Source organism: Mesoplodon bidens, assembly GCF_964165515.1.
Source record: "Mesoplodon bidens genome assembly, chromosome: 2".
Taxonomy (NCBI): domain Eukaryota; kingdom Metazoa; phylum Chordata; class Mammalia; order Artiodactyla; family Ziphiidae; genus Mesoplodon; species Mesoplodon bidens.
The window spans coordinates 43469200-43487422 of record NC_138177.1 but is presented as its reverse complement, the minus strand read 5'-3'; the positions used below and the strand labels follow the sequence as shown (position 1 = coordinate 43487422).

The 18223-nt window shown below is 34.8% G+C and overlaps 1 protein-coding gene across 1 annotated transcript in view; it reads right to left on the bottom strand.

The window, feature by feature from the left end:
* The window catches only part of ODR4 (odr-4 GPCR localization factor homolog), a 42000-nt gene that overhangs the window by 15743 nt on the left and 8034 nt on the right, over positions 1 to 18223 (bottom strand). Inside the window, exons 4-11 of the mRNA XM_081225470.1 lie at positions 16254 to 16349; positions 14003 to 14109; positions 12936 to 12972; positions 11895 to 12035; positions 10794 to 10889; positions 9659 to 9727; positions 6072 to 6200; positions 4823 to 4911 (exon numbers count right to left, since the gene is read on the bottom strand). Of these exons, the coding sequence (XP_081081596.1) occupies positions 4823 to 4911; positions 6072 to 6200; positions 9659 to 9727; positions 10794 to 10889; positions 11895 to 12035; positions 12936 to 12972; positions 14003 to 14109; positions 16254 to 16349 (764 nt within the window). The remainder of the gene's footprint in view (positions 1 to 4822; positions 4912 to 6071; positions 6201 to 9658; positions 9728 to 10793; positions 10890 to 11894; positions 12036 to 12935; positions 12973 to 14002; positions 14110 to 16253; positions 16350 to 18223) is intronic.

Here is an 18223-nt window from a genome sequence, read left to right as displayed (position 1 = left end):
TAAAATAACTTGCTGAGATTTCGAGAGGAATTTCATTCAATCTATAGATCAAGTAGGAAAGAACTGACATCTTAACTATACTGAGTCTTTCAATCCATGAATAAGAAATATCTATCCATTCATTTAGATCTTTGATTTCTTACATAAGAGTTTATAGTTTTCCATATACAGTTTCTATGTGTATTTATTAGATTTATACATAAGTGTTTCATTTTCAGGGTCCTATTGTATTGTATGTTATTTTTTCATTGCAATTTCCAATTGTTCATTTCCACATATAGGAAAACACTGACTTTTGTATATTACCTTGTATGCTGTGACCTTGCTAGGTCACTTCTTAAAGAGTTTTTTGTATATTTTTTGTGACTTTTCTAGATAGTCAATCATGTTATCTGAAAAGTTTTATTTTTTCCTTCCCTATCTGTATATATTTTGTTTCCTTATTGCACTACCAAGGACTTCCAATAAAATGATGAATAGGGAATAAAAAAAAATGTCCTGCTGTGATTTTGATCTGCTGAAGTTGAATCTATAGATCAATTTGGAAAAAGTTGACATCTTAATAACATTGAGTCTTCCAATCCATGAGCATGGAATCTTTCTCCAATTATTAGGTCTTTTCTAATTTGTCTTGGCAGTGTTTTGTAGTTTTCAGTACACAGATCTTATATATATTTTGTTAGATTTATCGCTAAGTATTTTATGGTTATTTGAATGCTATTATAAATGGCATTTAATTTTTTTTAAATTTCCAGTTTTTTCTTACTATAGAGAACTATAATTGAGTTATGTATATTGACCTTGTATTCTGGGACCTTGGTAAATTCACTTATTAGTTCTAGTAGTTTTATTTTTAAAGATTCTTTTGGATTTTGTGTGTACACAATCATGTCACCTGAGAATAAAGACAGTCATTTTTTCTTTTAAAAAAAAATAAAGATAAGCTAAGTAAAATGAGGACTAAATTTAAGACCTAACAATTGGGTGTATATATACTCAACTTCAAAATTTACATGTTCGTATTATTATACATGCAATGTATTTTTTAATCTTGGTATCTTAAGATCTACTAACATGTTGCTGGAATAATTATCCTCTTACTACAGCTCAAAAAATGTATACTTACACTTGGTTCATTTTTGAAATATAAGGCTACATTCCACAAACCTTAAAGTTAAGAAAGTTTAAATACAACCATCATTAAGTAATTCTCTTCCTTCAGTACCTCCAACTTAATAGTAACTACTACTTGATGAGGGCTTGGCCTACCAACCTGTATTAGGGACTTTAAAAATATCATCTTCTTTCATCTCACAGGCTCGAAAAATAGCTACTATAATCCCTGTTTTTCACATAAGACAGTGGATGCTTAGACAGGCTAAATTATTCGCCTGAAGTCACTCCAGTAGTGTTAGAATAGACACAGAACCCAAGAACTTCAGTCTTTGCTCTTTCCACCAAACTACACTGCCTATTCTCTCTTCCCACAAGCTCAAAGGCCACTCAATTATCAGTGACAATATTCTTTCATTTTGTAAAAATGTAAGATTAGATGATAACATTAACTTCTAATATATCAAATGTAATGTATAAACAACTGTTATTAGAAGTAATTAATTTTACTGATTGGACGTCAGCAAAAATTTCAAAATACTAATTCACTAAATAGAATACTAGAGCAGTCATTTGATACCCTTTTTATGAAGCATTTGTAATGGAAAGGAATATTTAACTAATGTGTGTGCTAAGGTAGATCTTTGGCATTATTGGTGGATATATCCCCATGTCCCAGAAAATCCTAAAATTCACAGTTCAGTTGTAACACATACTGTTACTCAGAAAGTGAAGTAGTGTTTAATACCATAAGAGTTATCACACACACAAACTCAAGTAGCAAAAACAAAGCCATAGAGATGAGACTGCTAGACTAATTGGGTGGCTAAGTGACCAGGTTTTACATACTTCCCAAAACAAAATTCTCAATCCAATTGCTGCGCGTAAAATTCAAATTCATGTCTCAGCAAAACTATATATTATTAGTGGATGGGTTATTCCACTAATAATAACTTCAGGGTTATTTGTGAAATACATGAAGGACAAATGTTAAATCTGGAAATTCCAGGTATCTATCATACTAGGAATAGAAAAAAGATTATAATCAGTCCACCAAACCTGATATACGGGCTATTATAACTAAAAGAAGTTAGTTATACACAGGAGCTGTGCTTTTCTCCTATAAAAATAAACATATTCCCTTAACAAGCTAATAACGTATGTTTCAATTATATACATATTCAACCGTGAATTACAAATCCACCTGAATAGTAGAAAGGCAGATAAATGTGTAGCTTCAAAAAGCATACTCAATATTATAATTTTCTTTTTGAGTAAAACAAAATTTTTCTAATACAAAATTACTGAAAAGGTATAAATTGTTCATGTTTCTCAAAAGATGGAACAGTTATAAAAGGTTAAGACACCATGACCCAGCCTTTTTAAAATCTAGTAAAGTCTGTTAGAGAATAGATGAGAAGTATATAAACTAGTACACACACACACAAAAACTGGAAAGAAAAAGAAAGATCAATTGCATATATACCTATTAAAGACTATATTATATATAATGGTCAACCCTAATAAATTAATGGCTTTAAAATGGTTAACACAGACAGTCTCTTCCGTAAGTGGTGGTGGGAAAACTGGACAGCTACATGTAAAAGAATGAAATTAGAACACTCCCTAACACCATACACAAAAATAAACTCAAAATGGATTCAAGACATAAATGTTAAGACCGGACACTATAAAACTCTTAGAGGAAAACATAGGAAGAACACTCTTTGACATAAATCACAGCAAGATCTTTTTTGATCCATCTCCTACAGTAATGGAAATAAAAACAAAAATAAACAAATGGGACCTAATGAAACTTCAAAGCTTTTGCAGAGCAAAGGAAACCAATAAACAAGATGAAAAGACAACTCTCAGAATGGGATAAAATATTCACAAACAAATCAACGGACAAAGGATTAATCTCCAAAATATATAAACAGCTCATGCAGCTCAATATTAAAGAAACAAACAACCCAATCCAAAAATGGGCAGAAGACCTAAATAAACATTTCTCCAAAGAAGACATACAGATGGCCAAGAAGCACATGAAAAGCTGCTCAACATCACTAATTATTAGAGAAATGCAAATCAAAACTACAATGAGGTATCACCTCACACTGCTCAGAATGGGCTTCATCAGAAAATCTACAAACAACAAAAGCTGGAGAGGGTGTGGAGAAAAGGGAACCCTCTTGCACTGTTGGTGGGAATGTAAATTGATACAGCCACTATGGAGAACAGTATGGAGGTTCCTTAAAAAACTAAAAATAGGGGCTTCCCTGGTGGTGCAGTGGTTGGGAGTCCGCCTGCCGATGCAGGGGACACGGGTTCGTGCCCCAGTCTGGGAAGATCCCACATGCCGTGGAGCGGCTGGGCCCGTGAGCCATGGCCACTGAGCCTGCGCATCCTGAGCCTGTGCTCCGCAACGGGAGAGGCCACAATAGTGAGAGGCCCGCGTACCGCAAAAAAAACAAAAAAACAAAAAAAACAACTATAAATAGGGCTTCCCTGGTGGCGCAGTGGTTGAGAGTCTGCCTGCCGATGCAGGGGACATGGGTTCGTGCCCCGGTCCAGGAAGATCCCACATGCCGCAGAGCAGCTAGGCCCGTGAACCATGGCCGCTGAGCCTGTGTATCCGAAGCCTGTGCTCCACAACGGGAGAGGCCACAACAGTGAAAGGCCCGCGTACCGCAAAAAAAAAAAAAAAGAAAAAAAAAAAACTAAAAATAGAATTACCATATGATCCAGCAATCCCACTACTGGGTATATACCCAAAGAAAACCATAATTCAAAAAGACACATGCATCCCAATGTTCACTGCAGCACTATTTACAATAGCCAGGTCACGGAAGCAACCTAAATGCCCATCGACAGACGAATGAATAAAGAAGTTGTGGTACATATATACAGTGGAATATTAGCCATAAAAAGGAATGAAACTGAGTCATTTGTTGATATGTGGATGGATCTAGAGACTGTCATACAGAGTGAAGTAAGTCAGAAAGAGAAAAACAAATATCGTATATTAACGCATGTATGTGGAACCTAGAAAAATGGTAGAGATGAACCAGTTTGCAGGGCAGAAGTTGAGACACAGACGTAGAGAACAAACGTATGGACATCAAGCGGGGGAAACCGCGGTGGAGGTGGGGATAGTGGTGTGCTGAATTGGGCGATTGGGATTGACATGTATACACTGATGTGTATAAAATTGATGACTAATAAGAACCTGCAGTATAAAAAAACAAACAAACAAAAACAACTAATACTAAACTTTCTTTGGGTTATTTGTATGGAAATATGTTAATATAAATGTTTCAGACATTACCTGCAATTTCTAAAAGTCTTATATGTTCTGGTATAATGTTATAAGTCATAATTTTAGTTATTTCTTTAAAATGTATATCTCAGAAATAACTAAAAAACAATTGGTAACAGCTTATCTATTCTGGCAAAAATTCACACAGAATTTTTCTTTTTAAATCCTCCCTGAAATTATTAAATGTTGACAGATTTACTATCACAAGGTGTTCAAAAACATTTTTTTAGGTGGCAACTGAAAATTTTCATTCAGTAAGAAAAGTAAATGATTACATATTGTTTTGAAAAAGATATACGCAGTTAAAAAGATATTATCTATTATATCTTGACATCTTAATATATCAATTGAACACATGCAAAAAAAGTACTTAATATTATACTCATAACTTTTTTTTCTGGAATTTCATTCAAAAGCAGATCCTCAAATAGTATTTCACAACGATCAGCAACTGTATTCAATATATCTCTTTTCATGGCCTATGGAAAACCAAAACAAACCACAATAAGAAATAAAATCCATTTCTTTAAATTTGCATTATTTTATTACAAAAACCCGCCACATAAATGACTTCCCTGTATAATCATGTCCACTAAAATAACTAGTACGTCATTCCATTTGTCCGTTTATGTAACAGGCTTATCTATACATTAATAGTTTTTTTTTTTTTTTTTTTTTGCTGTACGCGGGCCTCTCACTGCTGTGGCCTCTCCCGTTGCGGAGCACAGGCTCCGGACACACAGGCTCCGCGGCCATGGCTCGCGGGCCCAGCCGCTCCGCGGCATGTGGGATCTTCCGGGATAGGGGCACGAACCCGTGTCCCCTGCATCGGCAGGCGGACTCTCAACCACTGCGCCACCAGGGAAGCCCCATTAATAGTTTAACAGCAAATTTACCCAGACTTCATCTAAACAGTAAATTTACTTTTTTTTTTTTTTTTTTTTTTTTGCAGTACTTGGGCCTCTCACTGTTGTGGCCTCTCCCGTGGCGGAGCACAGGCTCTGGATGTGCAGGCTCAGCGGCCATGGCTCACGGGCCCAGCCGCTCCACAGCATGTGGGATCCTCCCGGACCGGGACACGAACCCGTGTCCCCTGCATCGGCAGGCGGACTCTCAACCACTGCGCCACCAGGGAAGCCCAACAGTAAATTTAAACCAAATAAATGAACAAAATTTTGCATCTGAACAAATAATGCTAGTGGTCCAAATTAGAAAATGCATAACTATGACAAAAGTACCAGTCATCATTTTTTAAATTTCTAAATTATATTGATTATAGAACAATACCTAATAGCTCTTTGTAGGTGTACTTTTCCTGTTATTTAAAAAGTTCAATTTCCCTCAGGAGAAATGATTTCAAATATACTAATATGTTACAACTGTGGAATACTTAATACACTTGTATAATCATCACTTCAAAAAGGTATAAAAATAGACACTCTACATATGAAAATCTTGGGGCCAATTACCTGGTACATTTGGACTGCCCAACAGACTGGACTTTTATCAGTTAAAATCAAATGAATAATTATGAAATTTGAGATTGAAAAAAGGTAAAATTTTAAGATTTTTCAATAATTATGTAAGCATGCTTCTGTTTTTCATATACCAGTTATTCCTTTTTTTTTTTTTTTTTTACCTGTACAGCATCTTTAACCTTGGGTTTATTGCTATGAATATAAGCTCTGCATTTCACAGCACCCTTAAGGTTTACAGAGCCACTGCAGATCTGGACTGTGGCTGTGGATCTGTGGTCTGAATTCAGAAGCTGAAAGACAAAATCTGTTTAGATTCTAATAGCCAATGACTATTAATTATGTGAAACATTTGAACATTATATATGTGAGTCATTTCATGAAGCAAGAAGGAATTTTTAACTGAACCAGGTGTCTGAAAATATTCCCCATAAATTTTTAAAAGGACTTCATATTTCTCCTTATAAGCTACATGTTATTTTCTGAGTATTTTGAACATACTCTGAAATTAAATACACTACAGCTAATTTTTTTCTTACTAATATAACCATCTAAAGTACCAATATTCATTCAATATGTTCATTAAACATACATTATTTGCAGATTACTCAGATAAGTACTATTAAGATGAAAAGATGTAAAAAGAAGATATGATCTAGTAAGAGAAGGTACAGTATGCAAGATTTGCACAAAAATAACTGGAATACAAAGCAGGATGTGATAAATATGATAAAATTACAAGCAACATATAGACACTCATTTATTTATACATTTTTAACTCATAACTTTTATAGACTGAAAGTAATGTTATAGGCTTCACAGCAGAAAAAAAGCAAGTCAACTATGCCCGTCACCAGAAAATGATACCAGTGACTGTCATTTTCACCTCACAGACCCATTCTTATTTAATCTAAGTAGGGTTAGTTTATGCTTGGTTTTGAGCTTTTTCACAGACATTTTTAACCTTATCATTTCAATAAGTGCCAAAACAAGGAGAGGATCGAAACTTTGGAAGTACTACTAGAGGCCCATAAAATCACACTGGAACCAAAAATTATGATTAAAAAAAATGGACATGGTAAAAATATATGTTCTAAGTGTACCTGAAATAAATATTCAACATTAGGGTCAATTCTGAAGAACAGAAACAAATCATACAACTTGTGACCAGTGCTAACTAACCATGTGCCTAGGCAGTAAGAAACAGTCAGGAAGTGATGAGGACAAATGGTGAAGAAATCAGAAGACTTGAATATGCAGCCACTGAAAGAGCATGAATAGTCAACGTCTAATGTAATTCAGGCAAAGGTTAAATTTTTTTTAAGAATTTAAACTTAAACACAGTCAAGGTCTTGGTAAAAAATTTGTCACAGACCAAATAAATAGTCCAGAAGATTCCAGGTCCATGCAAAAATGTCAATCATCAAACCAAGCAAAAGGGTGACGATGCCGATACTCTATTTATAGCCTCTTATGATACTTGAAGAGATCACTGATGTATCAATAAGTGGAGTGGAGGAGGAGTAATGGGCTTCCCTCATCCACCAAACAGAACTTTACTATAGAAAAATAATGCTCTATTTTATATACTTAATATCTAACTTACAATACATATTATATAACACATTTATAGCATATATATTATATATGCATAAATTAGAACATTATTTTCCAAATGGACTAGACTATATATATAAAAGACTACACACACACACACACACACCAAGGAGAAGACTTTTTAAAGAATAAAAGGACTGCTTCACTCCTTTTCGGTGGAAATGTATCTGGGCTCTATACAGGTCAACTCACCTTGGTTTCTTTGGACTTAGGAACAAACTAGCTACTTTGGGAATCTAACCTATTCATAAGTGGAGGAACTTTTGTGATGCTGACATGGTATTTTGGAAAAGGAAAGACCCCTCTGGTTATGGCGACCAAATGAAACCTTACAGAAATGGTAACATTTGGGCTAGATCTTCATGTACAGAATAGGAGTTTGACAGTCTGGATGATAAGGGAAAAAAATGGCACTGGTAAGACAGATGGCTCGGGAAACACACAGAACTTTGAAGGCATAGAAAGCATACTTCTAGAATAGTAAGTTAGAAAATAACGGAAAGGCATGTTGAGGCCATGAAAAGCCTTGAATTAGACTTTTCTAACTAGTCAATATAGAGCAATTAAGGAATTTTAAGCAAGCAAAGTAACACAACCGGTGTCTAACCCTTATACACAATAAATACTAACTGAAAAAAAAACTAATAAGTAAATGAACAGTGAATGAATGCAAACTGTGATTCAGAAAGGATAATCTGAGGTAATATGCAGGATAGATCAGAAATACGGAAGATATTCCAAGAGATATACAAACAAAGGTATCAGGATTTCGGAGAACGAATCACTTTGGATAAGAATGAATAGATGGAGAGAGACTAGTTAAGAGTTACTTGTGATAAACTAGGTAAAATAATTATGTTGTAAGGCTAATGGCACTAGGACTATAAGGAAAATAAAAGAGGAGCTATGCTGCAAAGAAAAAATCAACAAGACTTGATGAAGGGTGACTGGGAGGAAAGTGGCATCAAATACTTATTGACTACTTATTATATATTGGTCATTTTAAAGTTTCCAGCTGGCTGACCTGTGCAATTATTGACAAAAATATATGATACCATACACTATTAATTATAATAAATTATCTCATGATATTATCTTCTACTCTTCTCTCTATATTCCCACCCTCTACACATCTTCTAACTGCAATTTTATAACTAAAATAATTTTAACTGAATTGTTTAATAAACCGAGAGGTCACATAAGCATAACTAGTAAAAAGCATATAGGTAGAGGAATAGCCTTAAAATAAAGAACACTTCTAAAATCAAAAAGGAGGAAAACTGAAGACTAAAAGTACTTTTAAGATACTGAGAAGAGAAATTGAGAACTGTGTAGTGGCATAAGTCCAACAACAATTTAGTAATGTTCTATTGCTAAACACAGAAAAGGAAAAGAAGAAATTAAAGCATCCTCATATGACAAACTGCTTTTGAGTCTATTTTATTCAGTTAAAAAAATATATAAGTCCTGGTAGTATTTCCCTGTTTCAACATTTTCAGTATAATATTGAAATGAAAAGTTTTCTAAAAACATGGATGTACTTTATACCCTATCTGGCCTCTAGGATAATTTCCAGCAGGATTAAAATCAAAAGTATGCATACTTTTAGGAATAATTATGCAACTTTAAATTCCTGAAAAGAGATGTGTACTTTAAAACAACCCATATAAAAACATAAACCTTGCTAATACTGTGTGGGTTTTGTCAAATCAGAGGTATAAATCTGCTTCAAATTAGGTACATAACAACTCTTGGCACATCTGTGCACACATTTTATTTTTAAGTTAAGAATTGCAACTTTGCTCATAAAACTTACAACACCAAATATCATACACATGTATATATGTATATGTGTGTACATATGCATGTGTATGTATACATATATACATTTTTTCCTAATTGCTATCTACTTGATGTTAAAATTTTAATAGGCTTGAGGCAATAGACCCAAATAGATTTTATTAAAATAATGTTTCTTGGGAATAACTTTCTTAGAACATTTTTTATAGTCCTTTATGTCTCTAAAATTCTTTGACTCCCTAACATAACCATAAAAACAGAAACAATTTCATTAAGCTTATTCTAAGAAATACTGTATTTTAATTTTAGATAAGGAGTATGTTAAAATATTTACCAACTGTGTTAGCACTCTGACATCAAAAGAATGATTAGTTGCTTGAGTATTTCCTCTAGAAGACTTTTTCTGAAATAACACAAAAATTTTAAAAATTAGATTGTTGAGGTTGGAGTGGAACACAAAAGACAATTTAGGGACTATCCAACATACACTAAGTAACTCAGAGGGAAAAATGGTCTTATTATTTGTTTTATTTTCGCTTTTTCTATAGATGTGTAATTTTGTGTAGTCTACATCAATCAACGTGCACTCTTAAAAACCATTAACCTCCTACTTTTATTCCTCTAAAGCAAGGATTGGCAAACTATGGCCTATGGGTCAAATCCAGACTGTCACCAGTCTTCGTAAATAAGGTATTACTGGAACACAACCAGGATCAGTCATTTACATATTGTCTATGGCTGCTTTCATGCTACAACAGCAGAGCTGAACAGTTGTAAGAGAGAACACATGGCCTGCAAAGCCTATATTTACTATTTGGTTTTTTACATTAAGTTCACTGATCCCTGCTCTAAAGGGAGAGATCACCAAAGTTCCTCTTCAAATCAAAGATATTTTAGAAGCCCATATAGACCCCTCCTATAAAATGGCCAAACTTAGTTTTTAAACTGTTATCAGGGCAGAACATGACTTTAGGTGTTTTTTTGTTTGTTTGTTTTTGGGGGGGGTACGCGGGCCTCACTGTTGCGGCCTCTCCCGTTGTGGAGCACAGGCTCCGGACGCACAGGCCCAGCGGCCATGGCTCATGGGCCCAGCCGCTCCACGGCATGCGGGATCTTCCCAGACCGGGGCACGAACCCGTGTCCCCTGCATCGGCAGGCAGACTCTCAACCACTGCACCACCAGGGAAACCCATGACTTTAGTTTTAAGCAAGCAGTTTACACTGTAGAAATTAGATGTTATTTAGATGACACTCTCTCCCTTAGGTTTCAAAATTCCTATGATTTCAGAAATAATCTCCTATCATTTTCTGAGAAAAATATTTGCACTTTAGTTTAAAAGACCTTAGAAATAAAAAGTAGATGAATTGTTTTCATGAAGGCAAGGCCTAAAGAACTAAAGATAAGTCATCTTTTATTTTTCCTTAAGCACAAATAATTTCGTAAGTAAGATGATTTTCTCTTAACTCACCTGTCCTTCTAATAGGTCACAATCTTCATCTTTAACTTGTCCATTAATCAAATAAATACTATTTTCTATTTGCTTGGCCCAGTGTATAAGTCCATTCTTAAAAGAAACACAACATGGATATCATTCAAATATAATGCCATCTCAAACTCCCTTGAGTATACTTTTTTCTACCTACTATACTGAAATATTAAAAATCCCTAAGTATCAGCAATGTGGCATTTAAATTCAATATCATAAACAACAAAAAAGTATATCCCCAATATTTGGCACTTTACCCATATTTAATAATAGTTTTTCTAATCTTTTTCCCAAACTAACATTTATGTCACAGACCTAGGAGACTTAATAACCACAGTCAAATAAAATTCAATAATTCCTGTTATCTTAAAAAAAAGTGAGAAAAGAGCCTCAAACAAATATATAAAGCAGTATTAAAGAGGAAAAAATAAGCAAGTTCCATTTACCTCTTTCAATAGGAAAAAAGAAGAGAAGTAAGTTATGAACAAAAGAATGGTACAGAAATACAAAAAAGAACTGGAAGATGGAAAACAAAACTAAAGATGAAGATAGTTCCCTGTGCTATACAGTAGGACCTTGTTGTTTACCCATTCTATATATAACAGTTTGCATCTGCTAATCCCAAACTCTCAATCTATATTCAATACCCTGTGATAACCCATAATCGAAAAGAATATGAAAAAGAATACATGAATCACTTAGCTGTATAGTAGAAATTAACACAACATTGTAAATCAACTATATTTCAATAAAATAAATTTTAAAAAAAACTAAAGATGAAGAGAAAGCAAAAAGACCAAACAGTACATCTTCCTACATAATTATATTTTACAATGTACATAATTACATGTTAATTAACAAATATTTATGGAGCACTTATTATGCTAAATACATTAGTATGATAACAATGTCCCACCTCTTATTTTTTAATCTGGGTAGAGTAACAAATTAGTTACCCATAACAATATTATTATAATTAGAATGCAGTTTTTGAGGATTATAAAATGAATGGCATAGACAACCAGAATAAAGGCAGATCATCTATTCAGCAATCACTAAAGAAAATTCATTTTACCCTGATACCTTTGTATTTTTCTCCAGAGTATAGCTGACAGAAGTAGTAGACAGTGGGACATGAATATTAATATATACTGTACACTCTAAAGAAAGCCATGAAGCTGATAGTCCATTTTGATACTTCCAATCTGCTGGTTTTGCAGAACTCTTTAGCAAAGGGAGAAAAACATAAAATATGTGGTTTACATAAAACACACGGAGCAATAAAACATCATAAAATGTACAACCCAGTAACTTATACAAGCTGTTATCTAATATATTTGGCCAAATTCCTTCATCAAAGGGTAATAGGTTAGAACTAAATAAAAATAAAGCATGCATTAAAAGTTCAGTATTCTTCAGCACATCCCAGGCAATCTTGGTAACTCCCTCGCCCAGTGAAAGGCTTGCTTAAAATCCTGACAAGTCCTCTGGTCCTGTAGTTCCCATCTGTAGCTTCACCAGTGTCAATTCTGAAGCTTCTGATCAAGAGTAAATAATCACTGAGCAAATACTAGGTGCCAGACATTTTCCTTTCTGTCCTATCCTTGCTAACAGAATACTGCATTACTTTTTCACACTGCTTTTTTTTTTTTTTTGGCCACACTGCATGGCCTGTGGGATCTTAGTTCCCTGACCAGGGATCGAACCCGTGCCCCCCTGCAGTAGAAGCATAGAGTCTTAACCACTGGCCCACCAGGGAAGTCCCTCACATTGCTTTTTAGACACCTTGCAAAATGTTAGTCTGGATTCTACTGAGTACAGACAGCTTGTTTACTGGGCACTGTGGCTCCCACAAGCCTAGACACTTTTACTGCTAGCCTCTCAAATATAATACCAGACACATAAACAAGGTAGGGAGAGCTTAACAAAAATATTTTAACAATGAAAAAAAAATAAATTGTCCTGTCTGTAGTGAAATTAATCATATTTCAAAATAAAAAACTACAGGTGGTTGTGGACATTAATAGGAAGAGATAGCACTGAAAATTATTAAAACTAAAAATTGAATTTTATTTAAAAATAGTTTGCAACACAGAAAAATCTTTAAAGAGCAGTTTTTCTTACCTTTGGATTGTGGATATCATAAGTTCGACAAAATATTCTTTACTAATTAAGGATAGAAATAACCAAAAAAATAAGAAAGCAATTCTTGATAAGCAAAAGAAAATAAACCATCAAAAAATAAAAATAAAGTATATGCATCCAAGAGTTTTTACAAAATCATACCACTTCATGGCATGACACTTAAAGATATGTATACACATATATATGTATGTATATGTTTATGTAAATACATATATTTACATATATACAAATTCCTCTGACTATAATACTTGTGGTACTTTAAACTATTTCCTACTGCTTATAAATCCTGCTAATCACAATGAATAGAATGATAGCTCTTACAAAACTGTCCTCAAATACAGACCCTTTTTAACAAATAGGAGTGCTGTTCTGAATGAAGTCAAGCCTGGGAATGTTTATTGGGTCAAAGGGTCTGTACATAAAACTTTCTAGTTAAATACCAAAGGAGTTAACAGCCCACCTTCTACAGGAATGATCACTTTTTGAATTTTGTCTTTTTGCAGGTCCTAATTTATTGGGCCCTTGCATTGCTTCACTCCCTTGATGAGGCTGCCTCATGCTTGGGAGGTACTTGCCCTGGTAATATGTAGAGGAAAGAAGCTAAGAAGGCCCTATAATTGGCTTTTAGTGTCACTTGATCTTGGCCAAAGATATAAAAATTGCCGGCTCGTGCACCTGTGCTCTGCATTGAACATTTTACCTATAGGAACTGGAGGTAAACAAAATAAAAGCATTACTTTGCCTAAGCTGTACCTTTCTGTAGGGGCCCTAGTGTATTTTAATGTACAGGAGTGGAGAGCTGGTAAAGAGTTCAGAATGCCCAGTCCTTGCCACCTCTCTCAAAGTCTTTACAACCCTGATACATGATTAACAACCATTATTACCATTATTATTGGCAGTCCGAATTATGTGTTATTTACAGAAAAACGTACAAACTAAGCCTATTTTTTAAATGATGACTTAAATAAGTGTTTGGGGAAAAAACCTGCAAGAACATTATTTTAGTATCATATACTTTAGAACATAAACACCTAAATAAAAGATACTTTTTTGTAGAAGAGCAAAAGTGAAGTGTCACTCGTTCTGAGACCTCCTCGTCTGTGAAATTCCACAGTCTCTTTTTATTCATAGACTTTTCCACAGCAAATACTAGCTGAAAGAGAGGAAAACACATCAACTGAATGCAAAATAAAATAAGAGAGAGAGTGCAGAAAAAGACAAGTATAATATCCTTAAGCACTCATCTAGCTTTAAAATTCCACGATGCTAACATTAAATTTCCTTTTTCTCAAAAGGGAGAGTGAAACTGATTATTAACCATTTAGATTCCATTTTTAGGGATATATAAAAATTAGGTATTAAATAAAAAAATAATTCACTGTCATTAACGATCAACTGAACATGATTTTGGGCAACTAATATTTAAGTGAAGTACAGAATAAAGACTTTAATTAGAATGAGAAGTGACAAGTGATTTTTAACCTATAAAAATGGAGTGTGTCACCCATTTGGCATTTCTTATTTAAATGTCACAAAAGATGTAAGGTAATAATACATAAGGGCACATAAAATATAGTAATAACATAAATTCTAAGTGAAAAAAATCAGAAATAGTGACAAAAATCTATGCCACATGTAAGGATTATAAAAATGCATACTTGATATGGGGAGAGGGTTCATAAATTTGGCTCTAAGCTTTCTAAAAATAATGTGCACAGAGAAACCCAATCAGTTCCCTAATTCGCACGGTCCATAAGCTAAACAATTGATCAGAAGAGGCATAACTTTCTTAATAATGATATCAAAAGAAATTTCTTCAAAGACAATATTATGTAATATAACAAACAAAGTTCTTAGCAATGACCTTATGGGAGACAGTGACAAGTTTTATAAGGTTATTTCATATATTGTCCCTCAATGCAGGTCAATGGAAACAAAGTTAGATAATTAAAACACTACAATTTCTGAAATAGGGCATTTCTAAAATCTTACATGCTTCTTAGAAACAAAAGAGATACAAAAAGCAAGAGGAAGGAGGATCTACTGTATCTCTCTAGCGCTGAGCCCACATTCAACCCAACCTCAAGAGGATGCACAGCCAATGCTATTAAATACACATGGATATAGACTACATTTCAAAATGCCAAATAGGATGAACGATTGTGAAAGAGGTACATTTATTTAAAATGGTAAAAATGGCAGAAGGTTGAATAACTTGCCAGGGGAGGGATTATCACCATTTTCTTCCTTTACCCCCATAAGTACAAATATCAAAGGTTTGAAGGTGGGATATTTGATGGGAGAGAATGTTACAAAACTGGAAGAATCTGTAGCACCTGGATTCTTAGCTGTACACTTTTTACTAGAAAAAGGTTTGGGGGGATTCTGTGGGGTTTTGCACTTCTCAAGATAAGGAGGTCTCCTTCTCTCTTGGGGTGGAAAATAACTTTTGAAGGCTTATTTGGATCTTGAGTACTAAAAGGGATGAAAACTGGCTGCACAGAGTTTGCTTTAGGTTTGGGCTTAAGGGGAAACAGCCTGTGGACCCTCACATTTACTTGTAAACCATGTTACCCAAATGACTGACATAGGAATTAAACAAAACGCAGGGGATTCATAATAGATACTCGGTACAGAAATAAAGAATAAGTATCTGACTCTTGTTATTTTATGTCTTACTCTCAGGATCCTGAGAGAATTGAAGAGGTGAAGAATTGCAAAACCTATTAATTTCACATTACAGCAATCACTTGGAACTAAATGGAAGGTCTAGCAGAATACTGCTACGGCACAAGAAAAATTGTTAAACCATTATAACTTGTTTCAAAATAGTAAAAAGTTATCTTTAAAATAACGACTATTTGGGCTTCCCTGGTGGTGCAGTGGTTGAGAGTCCGCCTGCCGATGCAGGGGACACGGGTTCGTGCCCCGGTCCGGGAACATCCCATATGCCGTGGAGCAGCTAGGCCCGTGAGCCATGGCCGCTGAGCCTGTGCGTCCGGAGCCTGTGCTCCGCATCGGGAGAGGTCACAATAGTGAGAGGCCCGCGTACCGCAAAAAAAAATAAAATAAAAAATAAAATAAAATAAAATAACGACTATTTTAAAAATATGTAGCATTGGTTGAAAATCTAAATACAGACATGTATTACACTCAAGATACCAAGCAATTGGGTGGAAAAAGCTGTTTCAACATAATCCCAGCATAGAGAATTAATCTAAATATGCCTAGGATTACTCTATACAAGTATAATCAATTAAGATATAACTTTAAGAATTTTTGATATTTCAGACTTACTCTATGTAGGGTATTTTGAAATTCATTTCCCATTTCTAAAGTTGTAATAATAAATACTCCAAGAACTAAAAGTCCCCCTGGTAGCATTCTGGATACCTGTAAACAGAAATATAGTATTAGCTAACAAAAGCATTTGACATTATATGCAATCTTTTGTGTCTGAGAAGCTAAATATTAAATCAGCAAATGCCTACCTAATACCAACTATATGCAAAGCATTGAGGTAGGGGCTTTGAAAAAAATGGTTAAAATATTGAGAAATGGGGACTTCTCTGGTGGCACAGTGGTTAAGAATCCACCTGCCAATTCAGGGGACATGGGTTCAAGCCCTGGTCTGGGAAGATCCCACATGCCACGGAGCTACTAAGCCTGTGTGCCACTACTACTGAGCCTGCGCTCTAGAGCCTACAAGTCACAACTACTGAGCCCGCGTGCCACAACTACTGAAGCCCGCGCGCCTAGAGCCTGTGCTCCACAACAAGAGAAGCCACCGCAATGAGAAGCCTGCGCACCACAACGAAGTGGAGCCCCCGCTCACCGCAACTAGAGAAAGCCCGCACGCAGCAACAAAGACCCAACGCAGCCAAAATGGATGAAAACCAAGATGAATGGGGTGTTATTATGCACACAATCTTCCTAGAGTGTCCTTAACTTTTTACCTTAAAACTACTTTATAAATAAAACCATTTAATAATGACACTCTTTAGCTACATCAATAAATAAACTCCTTTCTCCTAAGATTGAAAACTAAAATATCTCCTAAATTTTTCAAGGGCTTCCATTATCAGCTAAATAAAATACAAATTTTTATCTTAGACTGGTATTGCAGACTCTCTAAAATCTGGCTGATCTGATATTCAGAGCCTCATTTGATACTACTTCCCATCAAATATTCAAGCATCGATCACAAACTTCTCACTGTTCTCCACATATATGGTTAGGCTTTCTAACTCTATACCTTTACTCAGGCTGCTCACTCAGCCTGAAAAGACTTTCTCTTACACGTCTACATGTCTGAACTCTACTGAATACCTCGAAGTCAGCTTGAGGAAGCTGCCTTCCCTGATCCTTTGATCTCCAAACTCCTGCAGGACCTCAGTGTAGTTTTCCCATGGAGCTTATCACATGAACCTGTACTATGGTTATGTCTGAACCTTACTAGTTGATCTGGGAGCTCCTTAATGGAAGAAGTTAATTCTCAACTACCTTTGTATCCCTATAATATTTAGCAGAGTCTGGGATTTGAGCAGAGGGCGTCCAACTTGAAACTCCATTGTTTCCTGTTGTTTAGATTTACTTCAATTTTTAAAACCTTCTTATTGATATTGGGCATTTATATTATTTCCAATTTTTCTGTACCTTAAAATAATATTGGTTAAAAATCCTAGCAAGTTTCTGTGTTCACAGGATTATTTGCTTATAATAAATCTCCTGAGGTGGATAACTAGGTGGATAACTAGGTTAAAGGGTCATACATATTTTTAAGGATTTTGACACATCCTACCAGTTTGTCCTGCATAATATCTGTGATTTTCCTTCCACATCACTGTGGCTAGTTCTTAGTGCCACATGTATTCCTTTCTACCATCTATACTCATAGTGCTCTGGTTACCTTTTATGTACTTAATGTATGAGCAAACTGATCACAAAGTTAAGTCTTCAGAAAATTAGATACCATAGTCTAACCCCTAATATATTTGCATTATGTCTGCTGGTGGTTCCCTCTGATTTCATAAATTCTATTTACTACAGTGACACAAGCTTGACATACATAAATAAGGAATAAAGTTTTCATACTTAGCATGAGGAACGTGCACATCTTTTCAAAATCATCAACAAATAAAATTAACCATTTCTTTCTAGAGGCAAAAACATTATCTATTTTACTACATAAATTTTATGTTTGTGTGTATAGATGTACATAGACTAGACATAGATATAGATATAGGTATGTAATTTTCCAGAAGGCC